The 25,719-nt window shown below is 40.2% G+C and overlaps 2 protein-coding genes across 54 annotated transcripts in view; both read left to right on the top strand.

Moving 5' to 3' along the window:
* The window catches only part of CLASP2 (cytoplasmic linker associated protein 2), a 143,459-nt gene extending 140,365 nt beyond the window's left edge, over window positions 1–3,094 (top strand). For 34 of the 48 annotated variants that reach the window (XM_032679113.1, XM_032679104.1, XM_032679051.1 and 31 more), the window contains one exon: window positions 852–3,086. In XM_032679113.1, the coding sequence (XP_032535004.1) occupies window positions 852–938 (87 nt within the window). In that variant the 3' untranslated portion in view covers window positions 939–3,086. Of the gene's footprint in view, window positions 1–851 lie in introns of all 48 variants that reach the window. The other 14 variants (XM_032678819.1, XM_032679070.1, XM_032679148.1 and 11 more) reach the window with 1 other exon arrangement.
* Window positions 1,735–25,719, top strand: part of UBP1 (upstream binding protein 1) — a 52,532-nt gene continuing 28,547 nt past the window's right edge. For 4 of the 6 annotated variants that reach the window (XM_032679252.1, XM_032679242.1, XM_032679244.1 and 1 more), the window contains exons 1-2: window positions 1,735–1,833; window positions 12,618–12,734. In XM_032679252.1, the coding sequence (XP_032535143.1) occupies window positions 1,754–1,833; window positions 12,618–12,734 (197 nt within the window). In that variant the 5' untranslated portion in view covers window positions 1,735–1,753. Of the gene's footprint in view, window positions 1,834–12,617; window positions 12,735–19,094; window positions 19,538–25,719 lie in introns of those variants that run through there. The other 2 variants (XM_032679266.1, XM_032679258.1) reach the window with 2 other exon arrangements.

Below are 25,719 nucleotides of genomic sequence, written 5' to 3'. Positions count from 1 at the left end.
AGTACAAACTTTAGCATCAAGATAATTACTAAGCTATATTTCTTACTGCTTTTTAATGTGTTTTGTTACTTGTATGCAGGTAGTAGGGATAATGGCTATACTCGGTATGGCTTTTCCTATCAATGTTTCTTGTCTTGTTTTTCATGCAAGTTCTTATTGGAAAACAAGGAATGTAATATGTAGATGTTAGATACAGAAGTTTTATTTATCCTTCCTCCTTGTTATTTTACTTTCATCAGTCCTTTCAGTACCTCTAATTTGAAATAATAGTAATCAGTCTGTGGTCCTTTTTGTTTCAGGGTATTTATGATTTTAACTCTTACATGCAGTTTTTTGCATGTAAACTGTTAATTGTGAATTTTTTTGTCCTTGGGAATAAAGCGGGACGATTAATTTTCTGTATCTGTAAAGACTGTTATATCTTAAAAATACTCTCTGGCAATGATTGTATTTAAAGTGATTCTAGACAATACCGGAAGTTTTAGTAAATACCAGCATCAACAACCCTGACTAGAGGCTTAAACCTTAATATTAATTTAAAAGAAAAAATCAACATAATCATATTTAGAACAGCATTGTAATTTCAGGAAATTATTCCATCTATCTTAAGCTAACTACCTTAGATAATACTCTTCTTTATATCCTTGAAGAAACTTGAGCACTTTCCTTGTGACAAATTTTGCTTGTGTTTGATATTTTCATTGGCAAGTATGTTCCCTTTGAATCAGCTGTATAAAATATAATTTTTGGAGGGAAAAGAAAAAGGATTAATGTCTCCTTTGTACCATTCCTGTAGTCTGTCTGTACAGTTCGAAAATACTAAACAAAGTGAATTTGTCTTAAATTTGCAGATGAAATTATTGAACCTTTACATCAAACGTGCACAAACAGGCTCTGGAGCAGGAGATACAGCAGCAGATATGTCTGGACAAAGCTAATGAAGCTGACAAGAGTTACCCAGGTCTCCTAAAGCAAGGGCAAGGCCCTCTTCAGTGAAAGGAAAATCCTTACATACAACTTCTGGAACTTTTTTCTTGGGTTTGTTTTTTTCCCCCCCTTTTTTTTGGGTTTTTGTTGTTTTTTTTTTTCTTTAACCAACGGCTGTCCTCAGCCTGCATGTGACTGTTGCAATAGAATTATTCCAAATCCAAGGAAAAACAGTATTAACATCAGTTGATCAAAGCAGAATAAAATTTTAAAATAATCTTATCCATCAGTTACCCTGTTCGTAATCCTCTGTGTCTTCCCATTAACTTTTGCCAGTGTTACTGTATTAAAAAAGGATTTTTTTAATGCTAATTAAAAAGGTATGCTTTAAGCTTCAGAAGTTAAAATATAAATTCTGTTGCTTTACTCAGCTGCAGATAACATTACTTTTTTATTGCTGTTTTGTTTGAGTATCATGTCCTTCGCTAGAAACAAGAAGTGATGTGAAACAAGGCTGAACTAGTCTGAACTGCAGTGAGACTCGTTCACTGTGTTGGTGGTTCATCATCTTATTTACGGCTTGTTTGGGATATTCTGGAGATTGAGAAATATGCCTATAAAAAGAAAGCTGGATTGATCCAGTTCTGTAAAAGTGATATTGTTCATTGGTTGTATGTTTGTTGCATAAATAAGAATTTAGTGTGCACAGCAGAGGACTGGTACAACCAGTACCTCTTATGTGGAAGACAGCCCTCCCAGGGTAGCATTGCCGACCTGGGGATAGCGTGGCAGTCTGCTAGCGAGCAGCAGAGTTAATGGTCACTTGATGGACCTGAACCATCCTTGTCACCTTTCGTTCTTCAAGCAGGATGCTTCAGAATGGAGTGCTCTGCCCAAGCATGCTCAGTATGTACTTATCTTTATCACTAGAATGTTTCCTCTCAACCTAATTGCTGGAACAAGTAGTCTTGTATTGTAACTCACATGGGATTTTATGACAACAGTGCAGAAAACTATTTATTCCTTACCTTCCTAAAAGCACCAAGATTTTCTGCATTGAATTTAAATGGGGGGAGGTGGGGGAATAGTCACAAATGCTATGGATCTTGCCACCTTTTAATTTAAAGAAGAATATATATTTTGGATGAGTAGGAAAAGCTGCACCAAATTATTTGCATGGTTTTCTTGAATAGCATCCTCAAGACCCATCTGGATTAAGGTGTGGAAATGTTTCAAGGGTTTGTTTTTCCATTTTTGAAAAAGAGTTAGTATATTGTGAATAATGGTTCTTTGTATTTATGAAGTTGATAATGGAAAGAGAACAAAGATAAGTAACTGTGTCCCTAAATGTTGTCTTTTTCTTTTTTTTTTTTTTTTAATTTTATTTTCATGTTTTTGATATAAGCAGCAAGCTGATTTAACTGAGAAATGGGATGAAACAGTGCCCTTCCCAGGAATGGTGGACCTTTTTTTTTTCCTGACTTTCTTCCCTTTGATTGTGATGTTGTCTGGTTGTAGGAAGTGTATCCTGATAAGAGAGAAAATTGTGGTGCCAAGGATGATGATCTATGCTAGGCTAAAATTCTCTCTACCTCTTCAGGGTGACTAATTTTTGACTGAGCTGCTGCATATAGCACCCAGTAGAAAAACTATCTACAGAAAAAAAATCTTCTTTATTTTTGTTTTCCAAATTATCACTTAATGTGTATTCTGAACTCTGCTCTTCAACATTGCAGCCAAATATCATAAGAAACTACTTACACACTTTACTTGCTAGGAACCCTGAAAAACAAAGCTGAATAAAAAAATTAAGTCAGATGCTTGTAGTTACATGAAAGGTTGTTTTTACTTTAGTCTGAAGTGAATGCAATAGAAAGAGCTAAGATGTGTTTATTAAAGAAGCAATGCCATTGCAGAGATTTATTTGGAGGAAAAGTTGTAGAAATATATGTAAAGACTTAAAACAAGACTGTCATAACACATTGCTAGCCCTTTTTAGCAGCTACATCAAGAAAATAGTATCTCCTCTTTCTTTCCTTTGTTACGTGTAACATCCTTGTTGTTTTCTACTGTTTAATTACATTGTGTATTTATAGTTCTATGCTTACCATTGTGCATATACTGGCAATAAAATGTACATAACATTACTTAAAAGATTAGCAATGTATACATTCTGGTTTTCTGCTTTATTTGATCACATGCTATAAGAAAAATTATAAATGTGATTGATACAACATTGGTTTTAAAAAATTATCTTAATCTTCATGTTTTGTGTGTCCAAATGATGTTTCTTTATATACTCTTGTTACTAAATCTGACTTGGCATTTGAGAACATGCTGTGAATATAGGTGTGCTAGACAAATTCTTTAAAAATGGAATAGAGTCTTTATGAACACAGTTTCCTTCATCTAGGCAGGTTTCTTGTTTATTATTTCATTTATTTGCACATTATACATCATTTGCATTTTATTTTTTTAATATTTAAAAAAATATTTTTCAGTCTACAATCTTGTAGTTGTTACATTTTGATTATACAAAAGGTCACTTAAAAAAATTGCACAAATTCTAAGCTTAATAGTCCTTCCTGTATGTTATTTCTGCATTTTCTGTAGGTAATATTTCTTTCCAGAGGATCATTGCAAGATGACTTTATTTGTCATCTTTTTGAAGATGCTGTTTCATACTGAAAATATAAGTTATTGAAACATACAGTATATATTCTGGATGGAACTTAGTTTTTTTATGTGTAAACAAAAGTTGGTAAGAAAGAAATGGTCCTGTATGACTGAAAAATTTTGCTCCAGGTGGGGGGGAGAAAGATATTTACATAAAAGTTTTTTCATTAGTTTTGCTTTTAAGCCATCTTTAAATGGAGATATCCCATGTATTAAAAATCTGAATGCAATATATTTAAATTAATATTTTACTCATGATATGACTAGTTCTGTTTCCAACAAAGATGGGATTGCTTATCTTTGTAAACAGGTAGAATCTGTTTATATTACATGAAGCCATCAGAATGTAAGAATTTGGAAAGAAAATTATTTCCACAACAGCCAGTTATCAGATTCACTGCATTGCTTTTGCCTTCATTTCCTATATTATAAATAGACACTAGCTCAGTTAAATTCAAGCAGTGATTAGTCATGCCTTATGTTCCTGCTGGAGGTGGTTTCTCTAATGGATTAGCATAAAGATCTGGGAAAAACTAGGACAGGTATAAGTTGCTGTTCTTTCAGAAAGGGGTTCTGTATGTTCTCTCTAATATCCTGTCAGGATAGGTCATTGTAGTCATTTGGATACCGAAATGTAAATCTTAAAGGTTGAGTTTGGGCTTAAAAAAAGAAGGAGAAGGAAAGCTACATGCAGAATCAGGATAAGAAATGCATATCTTGGATGTCTCAGACTTTGATGTCATTTGCTTTAAAGAATTTTGAGTAACACATTATGTTCAGCTGAAGCAAGGAAGTTGGGATAATAAATGTAAATTGAAAGGAGAGCTGATGATGTAAATTTTCCTGAGTTGGCTTGCTTGTTTGTTTTTGAAGATAAAGGTTGGAACAGATTGAGTTGTGTTTATTATTTGCGGTCTGAGTCCCAGAGCAAAAAGAACAAACATTTGTATCCTGAAATACTTACATATTCTTAGTAGTTTCTATGAATGCTTGAACATTTAAGTAAATTCACAAACCTACCCATGTAAAAATTCTATTGAGAATGCGGGCCCAAACTGCTCGTGGTTTTAATTTTCAGCAGAGGAATTCAAATTGTGCATATGACATTGTCCCTTTTCAAACAATCAGAAAAGAGAAATAATAATCTTGGGGAATAAATATGTTGAATTACTCTACAGTTACTCCCTATGGTAGCTGGTGAGAATGATTCCACTGGCTGTGTCAGGTTGGGATTCAGCAAACACACAGAACACAATAAACATAAATATGATGAGGATGAATAGGCCGTTTGGGAACTGCAGGATTATCTAAAGAATGACAACTAGTACTTTCTCCCAATTAAAACAGTAAACAGATTTGTAGTTCCAGTCTACTTCCAGGTAAGATGAAAGTCAATATTCATATTACATTCACTGAAGAAAACGTCTTAAATTTTCCTCCCTACATTTCCCAATTAAGCTTTTCAACTCGTTAAAAGCACATACTTTGAAGATTTGCTTCATAATTTATGTATTTGTTCCACCTTCTTTTTTGTTAAAACAAGGAAGATTTTCAGTAATGTGGGAAGAGGAACTAATTATGCTAGTCAGGCAGGTAAAAACATCAAACCTCATTTACTCTATTTCTCTATTGCGTATACGTTTGTATGCTTAAGTATATTTTAAGACCTCAGGGTTCCCAAGCTGTGCAGCTTGGATTATGCCAGCTGAAGAAGTGTTTTCCTTTGCTGATAAGATTTTAGGATAATAAGTGTATTTACTAAGGAGTTCTCTACTGAAGGGACAGAATTGAAACTCTGTAAACTGCTGCTTAACAGTAACTCTTGAAAACTTGGAAAATGGTGTTTTGCAAGCAGTTTTGAATATGATTTCTGTTGAATATAAAAATTCTGTAACTCTTGATGTATTTTAGGTAGATACAAATGTTCCTAGTGGGGATATTTTGAGGGAGTAAGATTTAAAAAATTACGGATAATGAAACATGGAAAATATTTCTTCAGTGGAAAAAGGAACATACCTTCATGTAACTGTTTGATATCCAGTTACAGGGATATCAGACAAGAGTTAGAAAGGTAACTAAACTTGATCTTGGACATCAACATTTTACAAGTTTTCTTTTTCAGTGTCCTTTCTTTCCTAGATCATGATATTGCCCACCAACGTTCATCTTTGGACCTCTATCAACTCATACTACAACCAGTATTGGAGATGGTTCTTGGAACTATATGTCAGGCTAGATTCAAAAGTAGTGCCCATCTGTCAAAGAAGGATCTGTAGCAGTGAAAGCAAGCTGTAAATTTAAGTTATGCAGTAGACAGACATTCTCAAAAGTCAGCTAGACTGGTTTAGGTATTCCCTCACCATCTATTCATCTCTGCCCCTGGCAGAGCCAACAAAGTACTTTGTGGGAGCTCCCCTACTCTATTCCTCACAAATCAGATTGGGGAACAATCTCTGGTCCTCCAGCAGCACCCTGGGCTCACAGAGATGCTGGCAAAATGAATGAACATCTGTCCTGGGCTTTGAGGGTCTGCCTGTTTTGTGGGGGGAAGAAAGGGAATACAAAAAAAAAAAACTTAGCACAGTTTGTTTAACCTGAGCACATGTAGCTCTTGTCAAAATACCAGAGAAGACGAACTGTTGATTTCAGCATGGATAAACAGGTCAAGTGCAAGCCTGTAGGGGAGCTGGATGTGCATTTCATTTAAAATTGCAGATTAGCATGTTTTAAAATGCTTAATTAATCTATATGCTAGTCTGAAATAACACATTTGAAATGTAATTAATGGTAGGCAACTGCAAAATGCCTTTAATCTGGAAAAATAGTAATTTCTGCCCTGTTACTTTGTGTCCTTTCAGCATAACTTAAACTGATGCAGATAAAACAGTTTTACACCATAGCTCAATGTCATTATAGATAGCTGTATCTTATATAAAGAATTTCTGAGCTGTTTGATGCGGTTTTTGATCTTCCAGATTACAGCTGTGGCCATGTTGGCCAGCTAATCAATTGAACTATTTTACCAAGACAAAATTATCTGTTTCCTCTGAGGAATTTTCATGCATTACTATTTATATAGCCTGTATAAGAGGGGAAATCTAAATTTGTTAAGATATAAATCTTAAACTTTTTAAAAGCTTACTTGAAGTAAAGAGTTGGTATCATCAGAGGCTGCCTTTTCTAAGAAGCCACTGCTTCTTGAGCCATATAAGAACATTTTTTGCCTTGTTAGGAAGTGGAAAACGCAGGTTTGTTAGAAAATATGAGAAGAAAGACATGGTGTAATATACCTAATTTAACCCCCTATAACTTGCAGCTATTGTTCTTAAAAACCTTAAAACCCCTGTGTAATTGGTAGTGGTTTTAGGAAGGGGGTTTTCTTGGAATACACATCATCACACTTTCTGCTTTGGGAATTAAGATGAAAATAGTGATGTAGGAGGATTTTGTCCACAAAGCCAAGACAGCCTAATGATAGAAAATGTTAGACCTGGCAGGGTACCAAAGCTGCCTCAGAGCCTCAGGTAAAAGGGACTCAGTCCATTAGGAATGAGAAGGAACTGAGCGCTCTTTTCTGTGTTACAACATGTGGGAAGCCTACATGGCTGCAGCACTCTGGGAGTCCAAACACTGATTTTTAGGCTATCAAGTATGTTCACAGACAGCACAGAATACCAGACTAACAACTACTTGAACTTGTCCACCTTTACAGACTTCTTAGTTGTCAAAAAAGCAAACAAAAAAACCCCTAAAAAACCAAAGAAACAAACAAAAAAAACCACACCAGACTCCACTATTTTCCACAGACATAAAAATATGCTAATTTAAGTTTTGATTTGGGTATGTGATGTGTTAAATCAAAATTTTCTCTGGTCAGTGATGCTGTCTAAATCTCTGTGCCTACAAATGATCTCCATATGATAGGTTTCTTTTTAGGCCTTAGTGTTCCTAAAAGGCAGCAGAAGAAAGCACAGGTAATATTTGCGATGCTCCGTCTTGTAAGATGTGAAGTCACTAAGACGTTTATTCCTCAATTCATATCTCAACACCTTCCAGCATCCTGAGATGCAGAAGTAGGTAATGTGAGGAATATGACTATGGAGAAATAAACCACAGACCAGGAACACTCTGTAATGGAGACTTCTTTAAAAGGAGATAGACCCCATGAGGAAAGGATCGTGCCCTGCATTCTTCAGAACAAGCCAAACCTATGTTTGTTGTAATCTGACGCTTGAGCATTGGAAGCAATTCATATTTCTCTTTTACATATAAAGTTACTTCTTCGAGTGCCCCATATCAAGGAGACACTGAAGCAAGTCCAAGCACAGAGTCTGCCACATATCTGTTTCATCAAAGTGACCAGAAGGGGCTGTTGAAGCATTTAGTGTCCTCAGCACTGTTATGTATCAAGCAGAGTGCCATTCTGGTCAGATGCCCCGTGACACGTTACCTTGTCCCTGTGCTGCCAGTGTCCTAAGATTTCTACTGCAATTTAGGAGGTCTACTAAAAGTGCTCTTTGTGGGTGTTTCCATTTCCCCTTTCCTTTTGTTGGCAGGCCTGCTGCTTTCTGTATCACAGAGGAAGGACTGGTAAATGAGCAGTTCTTGCAGTGCTTCAGTGTTCAGCAGGCCCAGACTATGACATCTAAAACCATCCAACAGTCCAGATTAAAGGTGGCAGGTGGACACGGAGAACATGCCGGCATTGCTGCTTATCCTTTATTGCACTACACAGACACAGGGCAGTGCTGTTCACAGGCTGTTTATCAGCAGTGACCACATATTTCTGCCACCCTCAGATGACCAGACATAGCAAAAGAACTGGGCTGGATCAGCTCTTAACATGTCAGGAGATGTGTGGAGAACTGCAAGTCAGTGCAGCAATGGATCACATGCAGAAGTTATTCTTGCTTGTGATTGTTACTCATCAGTGATTTAAGTTCACTATAGTGAATACAGTCACACTAACAAGGTATAAAGGAGAGACAGAGAGGTTGTGTGTTCGAACAGAAAGAGGGGCTAGAAATGTGTGTCAGCACCTTTCACATAGATGTATAATGGATTCATAGCCCATGCAAGCAGGCAATATCATCTGGACTTGAATACCTCACTGTTCCACTGTGATCTAGTTGAGCAGGGTCACTGGTGTCTGATTTGACAGCTGTTTTCATTCCAAAGCTACCCTGTACTGGGTAACAACTGTTACACAACCAAAAAGAGTCCAAAAACTAAATAGGACACATCAAAGTAACAATACTTTCTTCTCTATAATCTGTTTTGGGAATAAAGTATACAGGGATTGCTTCTGCATAAATATAAAACTTTCTTTTGATTTTAAACTGATCTGCTATTTTAAGCACAACTAAAAGTCATCACTGGATGGCAAAAACTTCCATTAAATAAATTTTTCAGAATATATACTGAATTCACAGTGTCTTACATTGTACCTGATTAGTTTTGCCATGTATTGTCTGTAGAACAGTTTTCACTTGTTCAAAGATATATTCTGTATATATACTAATATTTCAGGTCATTTGTTGTACTTCTCAGAAGGGCAATCAGAAAAATTGTGAGGAGTCTGATCACTATAAAAAAGATTAGCAAGCTGAATGATGTCTTAGGAGACCTCATAATTTTGGATGTGGCTCATGGAAAAAAGTCCAATAAAGTTTTCAGGCACCATATGCTGAAGTACTTAACTTCAGCACAGATCCACCCATTAGGCAAAACATGAGCCTCCCCACCTTAAATTTCATGTTGGACTTTGCATGCCGTACACAACCCTTAGAGCATGAAATGTTTTAAATAAATAATGTCTTGTTGTTTGTATATACAGTGCTCCTGTGCTGAGATCTGTGAACTTATGCAGTAGATCATAAAGCAAGAAAAAAAAATAGCCCCTTAACAATAAACAGCGCGAGGTAAAAAACTCACCTTATTTGTCCCCAAACTTGAAGGACCATGTAACCACATACCTTTATGTCTGGAGGTTAGTCAAGGGCAGCAGGTGTGGGTGTGGGGAATATACAGTGTTTCACAAGGCAAAACACCAGGATTAAATATGACCTGGGAAGTTTATCCTAATTTAAAAAACTAAGTTCTACTGTACTTGAAGTTTTATCCATATACTGTTTGCAACAAACATCAGTCAAAACACAAAACTGAAGAGGAGAAAGAAACACTGAATTTTGATTTTTTTTTGGTAGTATTTAATTTCAGTTTGAATAATAACATTTTTTCTACGTATTCTGTCTGCTTAATTTTCCATACAAGGAACTCAAAGCAACTATGAGTGATAAGTATTTTGTCAAACCCCGGAGGAAGGAAAAGACAGGCAAAATTTCCTCTTTCACAGTGCTTTTGCGTGGAAATCCACAAGATTTGGTTGTGCTTTGCTTTTCTTATACCCCCAGGAGCAGTGGGTGCAGTGGGATAGGATGGTTTGTAGCAGTGGGTTTTGTGGCCACGGTCTCTCAAGTAGGAAATAATTTGCATACCATGAGGGGCACCTGTAACACGGGCCTTGGGACTTCTGCCTTTTATAACAAGCAGGCACTTAGAAACTGAGGTCAGAATAGTTGCCATTATTTCACCCTCCCCTACTGATAAACACCCCGTGTTTGCTGTGATGCTCCTGTATTTTATTACAGCCTACAACTGTGGTTGGTAGTGTCAAAGCTCTGTTAACACCTGGCCAAGCTAATGACCAAGGACTGAAATCAGAGAACTAAAGCACTGGGGCCTCAGCTCTCGCTCACACTCAAAATATCTAGGGTGAACCCAGGCCAGTAGCTGAATCTGGCTGTGCTCCCCTGGGTGGTTATTTTCAATGAAAGCAAGTTGTCTGTCGTGATGTAGGAACAAATCTACAACTGATAGATTGTGTTTGTGCTATTTAAAAAATATCAACACTAGTTCTGAAAGGGCTAGTAACGAAGTCTACTGTTCTCAAGGTAAAAAATGGGAGTCTCAATTGCTTTTGCTCCCAAGTTCTCTCCTGGACTTCTCAAAAAAAACAAAAACAAAAACAAAACAAACAAACAAAAAAAAACCTCATTAAAACTGTAGTGTTCCCAGCTGCTGTTTGACAAACCAGGATCTGTCAAAAGGAACAGACTACTTTTGGGGAGTAGTCAGATGATTTAAAGCCACATCAGCTGTGTGAGATATGTATAGAGAGGTGGGAGCCATTCTGTGGTAAGAGACTGAAAGCTTTTTAAGTGAAGGGGAATCTGTGGTATTACTCCTTCCATTCAACAGAAATACAAGTCACAGAAGAAAACAGATGCCTAACCTCTAAATGAGAAGCTCATATCAACCCCAACAGAAGACTGTGAAAGTGATTTGTGAGATGTGTAGTCCTTTCCCTGAGAATAATCAGTGCAAAGGGAAACGGGTCTTCCAAATACAATGCACCATACACATTTAACTCTTTTGCCTAAATCTAGGGCTAAAGACAGAGTGATTCTATTTTATGATTTGCCAGTAAATGGAGTAAACCAGTGAGCAGGATATGTGTTCTTTTTCTACAGTCACTGAAATCAAAAATTATTAAGAAATTACAACAGTGGTCACTGGGACACATGCAGCCCCTTATATCTGCTAGGTGGGTGCTTATTATGAGTATGCTGTTACATATATACACTTGAGTGGAAAAACTAACCTTGAAAAGGCTTGTCCAGCTCTCATCCTTGCTGGAGCAAAGACCAATTTGTGTACAGGAGCTGATCTGTGTTATAACAGCCCTCCTTGAGGTACCTATGTACTTCCTGGAAGAAAATAAACTCCTAGAATCACTAAGGCAGCAGTCCCAATTCTTATCTGCTTTTGTGAATGGCATCACAACTAATGTGTATTTGAAGTTTTTCTGGTTGCTGCATATTACTATCACTTTAATATGAAATAATTCCTTTTTGTTTCCCAAAACCTTGCTCTTTGATGCTCTAATTTTCATAGCCTGGGTGTTGCCACAATATTGTAATACCTTTTAGAAGTATCTTTTTATAGCATGAACTGGTATTTAAAAAAAACAAAAGTAACAAAGCCACCACTGAACTACTACTATTTATGCGAAGTCCTTCCTATTTCAAGCAGAATGGCTGCCCTCTGCAGGTAACTGTTTTCAGATGAGGATTTCGGATGTGTGCCCCCTCTTATTTCTGAGTGTCAAGGCCTTTGCAGGATCAACCAGTGCTATTTTATGTGTTTTAAAATTGATAATGCAATCTTGCCTGCAAAACTCAGCAAACAAATGGCACCGAGATATGTGTGCCAAGCAGCTGTTTTGCATCTGAATGTGATTTTTCCCTAAAGTGAGGGCGTGAGGGTAGTATTGGGTGGGTGTTGGAGTAAATATTTTTCCTGCAATTTGACAGTGTTTTCATTGTTGGGATATTTATTTTATTCATTGTTCATGACAATAAGGTAGCTATAAAGTTATATTCTGTAGTAGCCTGCTATTTGAATGGAATGAACAGGCAAAAAGGATACACTGCTAAGAAGGTATCTTGCTCACCTTAAAGGTCATTGTATGTTCCACCTTTTTTCTTTTTCTCTGCAGTCAGTTGTGCCTATGTAGGTTATAGTGTAAGTTCTCTGAGTGGACTGTGTGAAGAGGAAGTTCTGTGACTCTCTGAGGCAGAAGTGCTACGAAGTTGCTCTTTCTCCTGGCTGTGTAACACACAGTTTGCTCAGTGACACTCAGTGTGGATGGAGGGGAGGAGGGAAACAGGGACGGTGGTGAGATCTGAGGTGCACCTGATGTCACATCAGGTAGTAACAAAGCCTTGCAGCTGGGCAGCGGCCAGCAGTGCAGCAGGTTTGGGAGCAGCAGAGTATGTGGGGACCAGCCAAGACATCAGCTACCTGCCTCTTCTGGAGAGAGGGACATTGGCAAACTTGCTGGCAGCAGCTAAACATAAAGGTCTGAGAGGAACCCAACTGCAACTTTAATCTGTATTTTTAATATTTTTAATCTGTATTTTTTTTCTCTTTCCACTCTCCCATCACTGCAGTGACCATCTCCTGGCTGAGCACAACACTCCATCTCATCCCAAGATGCTTTTCTGGCACAGCCAGCCCGAACATTATCACCATCACCAGTATCCCACCAGTAACAACAGCTACTTGCGGTAAGAGAAGAATGGGCATGACTTTAAGTCATAATAATAATTATAATGCTATAGCACACAAGAATGCAGACTGTATGGCCTTTGCTAATTCACAAGTTCAAGCCTTCAAAAAGAGCTGGTGATTTGAAAATAATTTGCGCAGTACAGTCAACATAGTGGAGATTTACTTTACTACAGCTCTATAATTTTCACAAGCCATGACCCCATGTGTGCTACTAACAGTGATAGCAATGTTTTGCTGCTTAATATGATACAGATGTGGTATTTTTTTGTTTCTTTTTCTAATTACATTTGCAGTCTGTAGATAAAATCTGTTTATATGAAGTAATACAGACTTAGAAATACCTTGATGTTTCACATCTACTTTGATTATTTGCTGAAGCTCAACTGATCTGCAGGACCAGGACTATGGGCTGCTTGTTATATCAGTCCAGGCACACTGCCTAAATAAATGCTTTGCATTGAAATTCTGATGCAATGTACAGGTTATTGCATCAGCATATTCCTGTGAGCTATGAACCTAATGTACCTCTTCGTGACTGAAATATTTTTTGTCTACAATATTCAAATTTTTCTTATAATTAAAAATTATTATGCTTTGATAAGAGCTAGGCTCATAGATTCCTGATAATCTTGACGTTAATTGAGTTTCCATTTATAGTGTGGTCTACTCTTTTTATTAAACTTTAGCTTATTACTTCTTCGCTAAAAACAATGTATGTAAACATGATAGTGTGTAATCATTTATCTTGACATGGCTCTTTCTGTGTTGGTAGTCGCACGTTGTTGTATCACAGCATTTCTTCTGCTCTTGTTGAACTGTTGAGTAGCATGTTTTTATTAGAAACTTATTAAGTTTTAGATTTTAAAACAAACAAACAAACAAGCAAACCCCAAAGGAATTGAGGGTTCCAAAGTGTGAAACTAATGAAACTGCAGTGGCATTTTATAAAATCAATCCACCTCAGTACAAAGGCCAGAGCAAGTTGAAATTTAGATTGGCTAACACAAATACATAGCAAACACAATGCTGTTTCTATTGACTCAAGCAATAAACCAGAAATGAAGGACAGGTGCTCGAGTTCCCTGATGCAATCCTGTTTGCAAGTGACATGCACAGTTCCCAGGGCAAAAGGAACCAAACCACCAGGGAAAATGAGGATGTCCACTCACACCTCCAATCCTCCCTCTGTTCAGCCTCAGGGAGGTGTGTCCCTTCCTAGCTTTCCTCAGGGCCTTGTTCTCTCTCAGGGCCTGTTTTTCACCATGTCCTTGTCTTTCTTCATTGCTTCTGTTTTCCCACCCTTATCTAAAAATCTGCCATTTGAGTCCCTCTGAAGATGCTCTTCCCACACGCTTTTGAGCACCTTCCTTTAGTTTTGGAGGCAGCCTGCATCTGCATTTTGGTATTGAAATACAGTATAGGGGGGATATTTCTATCAGTTAAGGGCTGTGTACAGGAGCTCACACGATTGCCCTTTGAGGCCGACTGTTTTGAGCAGGAAGAGCACAAACCAGTTCAGGCACAAGGCTTCAGTCTGGCCATAATCATCAAGTTGCTTGACCCTGTCCTTAGTGCTTTACCCTCAGCGAAGCACCACACTTCAGTCCGACATCCTGACATCAGCAAGGTTTATACAGAAGAAGCATTTGACTCAGGGGAGGATGCCAGCCAGCATTAGTGATGAGCAGATGGAGAAAGGAGTGTCCTAGGATCTCCACATCCCAGCAGAACTACACTTGGAACACCTTTATGCAGATATGTCTGCAAAATGAGGCTCCCACTGCCTGCACTTGCTCTCTGTTAGATCATGTCTCCAATTCCCATTAGTGGATCTACAGAAATGGAACAGCAGGGCCACAGGGAATGTCGCCTCTGACAGGTTAGACCTGTGGATTTGGCCTGCTCAGAGTGTTAGAGAAGCAAATTGAAATCTCAAAATTCTTAACTCCTGTTTTAGACATTTACACCGGGCACATAGAAATCTTTAGACATTTGTCATGTCACCAAAGCTTGGGAGAGAGCCAGGAGGAAAGCTGTATCATCCTATAAAGCATATGGAGTCTTCTCTGTCCCACAGCCTCTGCTCTCAGCCGTACCAATAAGTAAATATTTACAATTTAGGCAAAAAATCTGCAATCTCAAAACTGGTGCAGGTACCTAACTTGTGGGACTCTGCATGGGGCTTATATTGTCTATGTTGCAGAATATTAATTTTATTAGGGAAAAAGGCATCAAAAATCTACCAAATGTGCATAGCATGTAGGTTTTCAAATATACTTTAAAACTCTTTTGGCAAAAGTTCAGAACACTACATCACAATTAAAATACTGGAGGTTTGAGTACTTGAGCTGATGTGCACTGAAGCTACAACTCCATATGCTGGAGCTGGCTATATGTGGCTGGAAAGTGGTGTTTGTGTGCATTGCTTATCCTCAGCAGAAGATCTGAGGAAGAGACTGATCAAGGAACCTGCCCCAAAGAAAGAAATACATCAGAGGCCTGTGCTTTAAAAACAGCATAAACCAAACAAACACCACACACCTCTAGAGAAAACTTGTAAATTAGCCAGGGATACAAATAATGCTAAAGAAAAAATGTCTTCACTTTAATATTCATATTTTAACAGAAAAAGGACACTTTGTATCCTAAAAATACCTAAAGATAACATCTTCAGAAATGCTAAGTCAGTTTGTTTATCATGGACAAGCTACATCCAACTTTTTAAGACTGAACTTAAGAGGATGGGTCTCACTGTATCCACTCAAGATACCCTTAGGAGAGGTTGGAATTTATGTCAGAAAAAAACCAATTCCCAGTATAAAGTCCTCACCAATTTATGATCTTGTAACTGCTATATAGCTATGTTAATGCAAGTCTAGTAAGCAGATAAACCAGTTTTACTATGCATAAATCAATCTGTATGTGCATTCTCTGATCTTGGATCCTGTCTTAACTTATCTGACTGTCAGAAGTAGAAAGTGCATTACTTTTAGTTTCCCGCAAACCACCGCCTTCTTTTGTACAATTTACAAAAGTGGGCTTTAGTGCTATTTCTGCTACCTTATTATGAAGTCCACTTTAGGTCCACACAAAGTCTGAGTTCTCAACTAAAACTCTAATCCTTCAGTGACAGGAGTTTTAGCTAACTTGGTAGCGACTACTGTTGTATGCTGAATAATGCCTACTAATTTATTAAGTGGACCATAAACATCTCATAACAGTCAATGAAATTAATTAATGCCATCATTTGGGTTGTTGCCACCTTCAGAAGTGCTTCCATCATAATAGTAAATTAAGGAATTCAGGGTATTCTTGTCAGGCTTAAAAGAGGAATTTTGCCTGTGGTAATTTCAGTTCTTCTCACTAATAGCTGTAATGTGGTAGCTAGTACCTATGCTAATGACTTGTCCATGAGCCCATGCCCTCTTCATAAATTTCCCTTTTTAAAGCTTCCCCTTATATGCAGATGAGCTATTTATCTGTCCCCAGATAGGCAGAGAACTCTTACAGCAATTACAGCAGCAAAAAATACCAGTACCTTTTTTTAGAGAGGCTGGCAGTTGTATTTTAACTTAACAAATGGCCTTTAAAGATCATAAATCATGGTCTGTGTGATTCTCTTTATCTTTGAGGATGTCATATGCACATTTTGAACAACAGCTAGTATTTTGTTAATCATTAATGAACTTAGGGCCTTCCTGACTTTATCTTTTGCAAAACTTGTGCAATTGTACTTAAAGCATGATCAAAATATGTTTTACAGTCTCAGTACTTTTCTGTCGTTTGCTCTCTGGATCTATAATTTTAATGAAACATCTCATAAAATTATTTAACTGTCCTCTGAAATATTAATGCATGATGGGTTTTCGAGAACCCTTCTTTACATCAAGTCATGGGTTACTTACCCTATTTGATGACAAGAGGGAACAGAATTAGGATTATAATCTAAATCACTGGCATTTCCAGCTCTCCCTTGCATCCCTCCTAGTTTTTCCAACTGCCAGGCCATTATGATCCGTAAAAATTATTTATTAAAAGCTTAGCTTCCTCTTGGGACCTTTCCTTGGAGAGTATAGAATAACCAATTCTAATAACAGCATAAAATCAATCAACTTTAGTAATTTTTACTATTTATAAATTCATATCTCAGAAAGAGAAATTTGATGCTACTTGAATATGCATGTATCAAACTCATTTTGGCCTGTTAAATGCTGGTCTTAATGCAGGTAAAAACCTACAAAATTGACTTAAGTTGCTATAAAATGGGCTGAGAAACAAATCAAAGGCCAGACAGAAACAGAGGAAATGAAAGAATTTTCTTGGCTTGGTACTGTGGGTACTGTGCTTTCCACCCCACCATAGGTGGGTGCATTTCACCTGAAGAGGGTGACAGCCATCTGTGCCTGTCACAGGTCCATTTACAGCTGCTCCCTTCTAACAGTGATAAGAGGGCTCTGACCTGAGCCCATGCTTATCTGGGCTTTGGTCATTTATGAGGTAGCCCTGCCTGCAGGTGCCAAGTGAGCCTTCACCTCTGTGAACACCTTTGTTTTAACAAGCTGGAGATTGAATCCAGGATGCTGAGGTTTTAGAGATTTTCCCCCTCAAATTAAGTAGTGTGTGTATTGCTTTAAGTTGTATACTAGATATAAAGCATAAATATTTTTCTGCCTCACAGGTACTGCTTTGTCTTTTTATTGGTCTTCCCGCAGTACTGACTGGTCATTTAGACTGCAACAGGGTAATCCTTCATAGGGGAGATCTCATAGCCAGTCTACAGCTTCCCTTTGACAAGAAGCAGAGGGGCAGGCACCGATCTCTTCTCTGCGACAGTGCCCAAGGGAATTGCCTGAAGTTGTGTCAGGGGAGGTTTAGGTTGGATATTAGCAAAATGTTCTTCAACCAGAGGGTGGTTGGGTGCTGCAAGAGGCTCCCCAGGGAAGTGGTCACAGCACCAAGCCTGACAGAGTTCAAGAAAGATTTGGACAATGCTCTCAGGCACATGGTGTGACTCTTGGGGTGTCCTGCGCAGGGCCAGGAGTTGGACTACTCAGCCCTCATGAGGCCACATCTGGAGTGCTGTGTCCAGTTCTGGACTCCTCAGTGCAAGTAAGACTTGGAGGTCCTAGAGCAGGTCCAGCAGAGGGCAACGAAGATGATTAAGGAACTGGAGCATCTCTCTTACAAGGACAGGTTGAAAGAGACGGGCCTGTTCAGCCTGGAGATGACTGAGAGGGGAATCTTATCAATGTCTGTAAGTATCTAAAGGGAGGGTGTCAAGAGGTTGGTATTAGGCTCTTTTCAGTGGTGCCAAGCAATAGGATGAGAGGCAACAGGCAGAAACTGATGCCCCGGAAGTTCCACCTGAACATGAGGAAGAATTTCTTTACTGTGCAGGTGACCAAGCACTGGAACAGTCACAAACAGAGAGGTTGTGGAGTCTCCCTCTCTGGAGATATTCAAGAACCATCTGGACACAATCCTGTGCAATGTGCTCTAGGATGACCCTGCTAGAGCAGGGAGGTTGGACCAGATGACCCACTGTGGTCCCTTCCAACCTTATTCATTGTCATCCTTGTGGGTCCCTGCCAACTCAGCATATTCTATGATTCTGCGGGGTTTCGGTTTTTTTTGGGGGGGCAGGCTCCTCAGCGTTCTATGAAAAAATGAACCACGGAACGGTTTAAATTGGAACGGGACCTTAAAGCTCATCTTATTCCAGCCCCTCTGCCAGGGGCTGGGACACTTTCCACTGGACCAGGCTGCTCAGACCTTTTACATCCCCGGAGGCGGGGGAGAGAAGCGGGCCCTCTGAAGCACGACCGCGACAGAGCAGGGGCCGGACCCACCCCGCCATTCCCGGCGGGCAGGCGGGACCTGCCGCCACTTCCCGCCTCCTGCCCCCTCCGCGTCCGGCCGCCGCCGCTTCCGGGGCGCGCGCTCCCGCCATGCCGCGGGGCGGAGGCGGGGATCAACAGCGCCTGGTACCCGCTGACGTCACCTGGCGTGAGGAAGTGCCCCCTCATTGGCTGCGCTTCCCCCTCTCCCCTTCGCTCCCGCCTCTCATTGGGCCCCGCGGCGTTGCCCAGCCAATGGTCGGCGGCGGGAGCGGGGAGGCACCGCCCCGGCCAGCGCTCGGGGGCGGGCGCCGCCGCCATGTTGTCGTGAGCGGCGGCAGCGGCGCTGCGGACGCGCCGGAGCGGCGGGCGCGGCCCCCGGGGCGGCCGGGACCTCCCGCGGCGGCGGCTCCTCCCCGGCGGGTGCCCGCGGCGCTGCTGCTGCTCCCGCCGCAGCCTCCCCCCTGCGAATGATGCGGCGGGAGGCGCCGCTGGGCTGGGTCGGAGCTCGGGCGGCGGCAGAAGCGGCGGCTCTGGGCAGTGCCCGGTCGAAGGAGGAGGAGGAGGCGGCGGCCGCCCGGTCCCCAGCGCCCCGCGGCGGCCGGGCGGGCGCAGGATGCTGAGAGCGACCCCGCGGCCTGGTCGCGCCGCGAGGAAAGGGCCCCCCCGGGGCTGAGCGCGGAGTGGCCCCATCCCGTCCCCCCGTCCCGCACGTGCTTTCCCCCTCCCCTCCCTGCGTCTCCTCCAGCCCCTCGCCCTCCCGGCGCCCCTCCCCGGCGGCCCCGGTGCCGAGCGGCCCCGCCCCGTCCGGCCCCTCCCGCGGCGGGAGCGCGGCGGGGCCGGCGGAACATGGCGTGGGTGCTGAAGATGGACGAGGTGATCGAGTCCGGGCTGGTGCACGACTTTGACGCCAGCCTCTCGGGCATCGGGCAGGAGCTGGGAGCCGGTGCCTACAGCATGAGGTAACTCCCTCCTGGAACCTGTCCCCGGCGGCAGGGCCGCGTCCCGACCGGGCTCCCCGGGCCGCCCGGCCCGGCCCTGCCCGTGCCTCGGGGCAGCGAGCGCGGGAACGAGCCGCGGCTTCCCACGCTGCTTCCCTCGCTTTTTTTATTGCTCTGGCTCCCAGAGCCTCTTCCCGAGGAGCGGCACGGGTTGGAGGGGCTCCCGCCCTGCCCTCCCTTTTCTCCTGGCAGGTGGCCGCCTGCAAAGGGCTGGCGGGCGGGCGGCTGCCTGGCATGGGGGGGGCTTTTCCTTTTATTTGTGTGATCTCTGCCGTAAAAATGACACTTTGCTGTCCCTGGGAGATGTAACCGGAACCCACGTTCCAAAAGATTGTCATCTTATACTGGACAAATATAGTTCTTATTTACAATAAACACTAGCCGTTTTCTCCGGCGTTTAAAAATGTTCTTTCTCGTAGTTAATAGGGTAGTAGTATGCTTGTATTTTAACCAGTTTAAGTGTTTAATTAGCATTTGGGTGTGCTTTTTCGAAGCTAAGATAAAATTGTACTTGTTTGAAATGAGTAAATTTTATTTCGCTTATGTGTGGATTCCCAAGTGACGATTTCGGATGGGAAAGAGAAACTGTTTTGGAGGCACCAGGAGACATTTTAGTTGAAGGTTTTGGACAGGGTTAGTGTTTTGAGAGTCTGGAGAAACAGAGCAGTTGCATTTGATAGTTTTGAGGCCTAGCCTGTATGGAAGGCACATTCTCTCTCAGGTGACCACACGTTTCATCTATTATGTGTATTTTAAGGCAGTACTTCCCAAGTGAAGTGTTGAAAGTGCAGTGTAGTTGCTGGAAGTTACAAATAAGGCCTTCAGCTGAATAGAAATTATAGTATTTGGGATTGTGAGCTCGGCAGGTTGACGGTGGTGTATGTTTTTGATGGGGGGGGTTTTTCTCTGTGGGGTTTGATTTTTTTTTTTTTTCAATTAAAAATAACTTTGAGAACTTGCCAGTTTAGGGAACAAGGTGATTCATCTCTCTTGATGAGAATACTCCTGATTTTATATTCAGCTTCTCTGGATTTTATCCCACTTCTGTCCCATTTCTGCCTTAGCAAACATTCATCCCTTGAAGAAGTGGGCCAGTTTTTGTGGGCAGCTGCATGGAGGTTGCCTGGATGGCTTCTTAGTGTGCAGACACCTATGGATAATGCACGTGCTCCTGTTCAAGAACTGCTCTTCCTTCTCTATCACAATTCAGTTCTTTCTGGGATTTCTTATGATTAAAAATACTGAGTTTCGATTGGGTTTTAAAAAATACTTTCCTTTCTTTTCATAGACTTAATTTCTCCTCCCAGTAATGCTCACTGTTCAGTTTCTTGGAACTGTAAGAATTGTAACCTTTACTGTTGGATGGATTGTTTTTTCTGCTCATGTCATCCTGTTATGGTGGGGAGCAGTCCTAGGTAGTTTTTAGTTACAAAGACTTGCCTGTTAGGACATTCTGAATTACCAGAAAAAGAGTTGTAGCTGTTAAAAGCATAATATTGCACAAATTAAGCTATACATTAGACTTAAATTTTCTTGCATGCTTTGTCTAGGATGTGTTTTTGGAAGACACAGGCCAGTAGTATTATTTGTAGCTTCAATCTCTGACCACATAGTTAAAGGGATCACCTAATTGCAATTAGGGTTTGCTGGATTCAGAGTGATTTCAGCAAGTATGCAAGTTATTTTATGTATTATTTAGATTTTTACTTCAGAGATATTATGGCCTGTTAAGTGATGTGAGGGGGGAAACTAAGAGAGGTGGCATAGCATGAAGAGTGAGAGATACTGCTCTCTCACTGTTCTGTGCCAGTAGAAGCTAATTACTTGTCACTGTCTTATGAAAAAATGATAGAAGAAAAAGAAGTATTCCCTAGAGGAGAGTGTTGGGAGAGCTCCCTAAGGTATATCCCATATTTTGTTAGCAAGACCTGCATGTAACTATTTTACCTATTAGGGTTGTATTTAAAGTAGTTGATGTGTCCTCGAGTTGATGATGAGTCAGTGCCCTGGAGTAGAATATATGGCATTACTCCTGTGTTTATTCTTATTAAGAAAGCTGCTCATGTCTATTGAACAGAGGTTTCTTTTTAGAAGGCAGCTCCTGAATTTCTCTGCAGATTCACGTGGTTTTAAATAGTTTTCAAAATTTCTTTATAAAATCTTGAAACACATTTTTTCTGATTGCTGTTCTAACATCCTCTCACGCAATAAAAAACTGCCTATAAACACAAAATTCAATTCAACTGATATTAACAGTTGTCAGATATGTCAGATAACACCCCCCCCAAACCTATATAAAACCACAGTACCTTTAGTGATAACGAGTTTTGAGTATGTTATGTTTAGTTGGTAATGACACCCATCATGTTTTCTTACAAATCCATCATACTATCCATTGTAGCACAATAGGAGTTGTCTACTTTTGGGGACTGATGGTTACTATGAATGGTTAAAAAATGGAGGCTGTTTAATTGAAAAGATAAGTTTCAAAGAACTGCCTGTCATCTCTCTAGCAGAATTCCATTTTTCATCTAATGAATTATTTGATTAATGAATCAATTTAAGTTAAATGAGCATTAATAGACAGACAGGTATCTTAGTGACTGAATTTTTACATGTAAATTGGAAGCTTAGTGTATGCAGTTACTTAAATGCTTGCAGTTCCAGTCATGGGGAACTTGATGGTTATTTCAGGAGTAGCTGTTTGGTATATATTTGTAGATTAAAAACTGAAGTTCATTAAACAAAATGGAAAAAACCAACTCTTGCCTCTGAAATGGGAAAGTCTATATAAAAGACTGTATGAAACTACATCCAGAGAATCCTCTATTTTTTTGAGAATCAAGTCAGTTTGACTCTGCTGCATCTCCCAGACACTGAAGTGTCTTTGGAAAATGGAGCTGGCTGCTGCCTTGGTTGAAATGAACAGAAGCCTAAAGCTGTGGAGAGTGTTGGATGGTGAGGGAACTTTGTGTATCAGCTCTCCTCCATGGTTCAGGCCAAAGTAACCATTAAGGTGGTCAGTAAGGAGTTGAAGGATTGTTGCCTTACAACCTATAGCTCTGTTTGTAGGTTCAGAAGAGAGGGAGGGTGTTGATTTCTAACAGCTTTTGAGTCCCTGACATTCCTTTTTTGGCTTCTGATAAACTTGATTGGGTCATGGCAGTTACTGTCTTAACTTTAGAGTTGCTGTGCAAAAATAAAAAAAGGAGTTACCTCATTCAGGCCCTGCTTTTGGCTACTGTTACATTATGACAGACAAAGTGACTGTTTATGCTTCCCCTAACACCTCCCACTCTTTTGAAACTGCTGCTGGATATGTTTTTTTATTTAAGAGGAATGCTTCTTTAAGGTATCCTGAATTTTTTATTTAATTTTTCTGATGTACACAGTATTTTCTGCAGAACACATTATAAAACTTCTGTTGCAGTGGTCTGTCTATTTTTATGCATTGCACTGTAGAAAAAATAATTTTCACTGACATCTAGACTCTGTAAAATAAAATGTTATGAACTGATTAGAATTGGAGCTTGATTCTTTATGCAAGCTCACAAATATATAAATACCTGTCTGGAAATAGGCATTTGAAGGAAAAGAGAATCCACAAAACTAATCCTCCTCAGTTTGTTACCACAGATAAAACATGCTGAAAGATAAACCTTATGTTGTAGATCACTGACATTGGCTTGAGGTTGAGGTTATTTTTTTTGTTTCTTCCTAGTTGAGTGTGTGAATACATTACAAAAAGTCAGGTGCCAGTTTAATTTTTAAAGAAAAAACTTTGAATTCTAGAACTCTCTTTCTGTTCCTGTCACCTCATGGTGGATGAACATCTCTGGTTGGGAGCAGGGCAGCGAGTCTGCCCTTGTTTACTCTTCATGCATTACTCCTACGTAGGAGCAATTTGTACTAGAGGAGCTGCCTGATGTCTCTGTGTTGGAGGACTGGATGGAGAACTGTGGATTTGTCATGGTGAACTTTCTTCTTTTCCTTGGTACAATCAAGAGCTTAGGAAGACACAAGTTTTGGTGTTGGCATTTTCTTCTTTCTTTCATTGGTTGGTTCTTGTATTTTGTGCTAGACACCCTTTAAGTTGAAGCCTTTAACCATTTGAGTTTCCATGTGGTGGCTTGTGGGATTCCCAGGAACAGCATTACATTTGCACCTGTTTCTCATTTGTGTTGCACTTCTTGACAGCTGCTGCAGAGAAAGTTGTTTCCCAGAAATTAATTCCAGGGCTCTTGTCTCACATCAAACTTGCTTTTGCAGACACAGGGAAAATGTTAGGAAGTACCAGCCCTCCCATTGCCTTATATTTTCCTATGGCTTGTTCACACTTCTTAACAGTGCAGAGCTTGGCTTTGAGATAATGACCCTTGATTCAGATACCGCTTGGGAAAAATTTTTCTCAAGGTGTTTGTCCTCGTAAACTGTGCTTTAAAGTTTCAAAAGGCCTGTGTGTTCTTGGGATGCTTTAGTACTCACACCCAAAAGTATACAATCCAGAAGACAGATAAGGGAGATGATTGATGGAACGTCACTTTGAATTTTGATGACACAGTAGTTCCTGTTCTTGTAAGGACAGGAGGTTCTTAATTTATTTTGTGACGTTATTATTATTATCATCATTATTATTGAGGGGTTTTTGTATGTGTGTATTAGCTTGTTGTAAAATGCTTCAGACAAAGTGTTGAAAAGAGGGTTTTAAATTTATAAGGAAGGTGATTTTTGAAGACTGACAAACACATTTCACAAGCTTGGGGAGGATAAATTACATTTTTTTTTTTTAATCTTTTTGTGCTATGCTCATGTAGGCTATATAACATAGGACAGCTTCCCACATGTGATCTATCCCACTGGATGCTTTCATTCAAGTGTTTCATTCACCTTGCTTCCACTTCTAACTTCCACTTCCACTTCATGCTTTCCTACTTTTGTATGGTCAAATTTCATTTGTGCATCTCTGTAGCATAGCGTGGTAAGACTGGGTGTTGGAGGATATGTTCACTGCCTGCTCTTCATGTGTAATGAAGACTGTGTCTGTTCCGGGTCTTTCTGGGAAAGTTTTCCTCATCCCTCTAGGAGGAAAGAATGTCTTTCATTTGAATGCTTTAGATAACACATTCTGAGGGACTGAGATAAGACTTTTCTTACTGGAGCTAATAGTTTCAAAAACTTGGTCTCAGCGTTCCTTCCATGAGGAGAGTAAACCTTGATAGGTCGACTTTTTCAAATGATATCAAAAAATCTAATGAAAGATGCTGCGTGTCCTTCATAATGTTGCTACTCACATGTCAGCTTGCTTTTAGTAGTCTTAAAGTTCACTTAAATGAGACAAGTGAAGTAAATTAGTCTTTACTTCACAAGATCAAAAGTTAACAGTGGCAAAAATAAGAACAGAATCTCTTAAAGGTCTCTCTTCTCCTGTAGCCTGAAATACTTTCAACAGTAGCTATTTTGGAACACTTGCTTTTCCTCCATCTGGGCAGCTCTGCCAGTGGGTGCTTCAGTGTTGTTAAGAGGTTCTTTGCCATGTAACCTGAGCAGAGTTGGCAGTAAAAGTCCCTGTCACTAATCTGCACTGGGCCAGCAAAAATCACACTTCACCAAGTAGGTGAGTAGGAAAGTAACTAAAGGATGAACACATAAGTATACACAAACATGGAGGCTGCCGGGAATTTACTGGTGGCAGATGATTTGTACTGCCAGGCTACTGCCTCATGTTAAATGCAGAAACTGTATTGAGGATCTGAGGGGAAAAAAGCTGAAACTGAGAAGGCTCATCTGCTCTCCTGGTTGGTTTTTTTTCTTCTTTTTGTTTTGTTGGGTCTTACAGTAGAATCACTATAAGCCTAGAGGTGGTAAAAAGACTGATTCAGCATCTCCATAGTTTCTGGGAATGTGATTGACATAATAATGTGTATTATGTGCAGTTTATAATCTTCAGTTTAAGTAAAGAGCACTATTAAAAATACTAAATTTCTGTTTCCCATTGGTTTCCTTCTCTGAATTGTGAGCACTCTTTGCATATTTTCTTCAGCTGTGCTGTGTGAGCAGTGAGTTCTGTAGAAAATCCTTATCACTGAAGTTTAGCTGGTCCCTATTTAGCTGACACTTTCAAGTCTTAATTTGAAGTATTTTAC

This window comes from Chiroxiphia lanceolata, chromosome 1 (genome assembly GCF_009829145.1).
Source record: "Chiroxiphia lanceolata isolate bChiLan1 chromosome 1, bChiLan1.pri, whole genome shotgun sequence".
NCBI lineage: Eukaryota > Metazoa > Chordata > Aves > Passeriformes > Pipridae > Chiroxiphia > Chiroxiphia lanceolata.
This window is presented reverse-complemented; position numbering and strand designations above follow the sequence as displayed.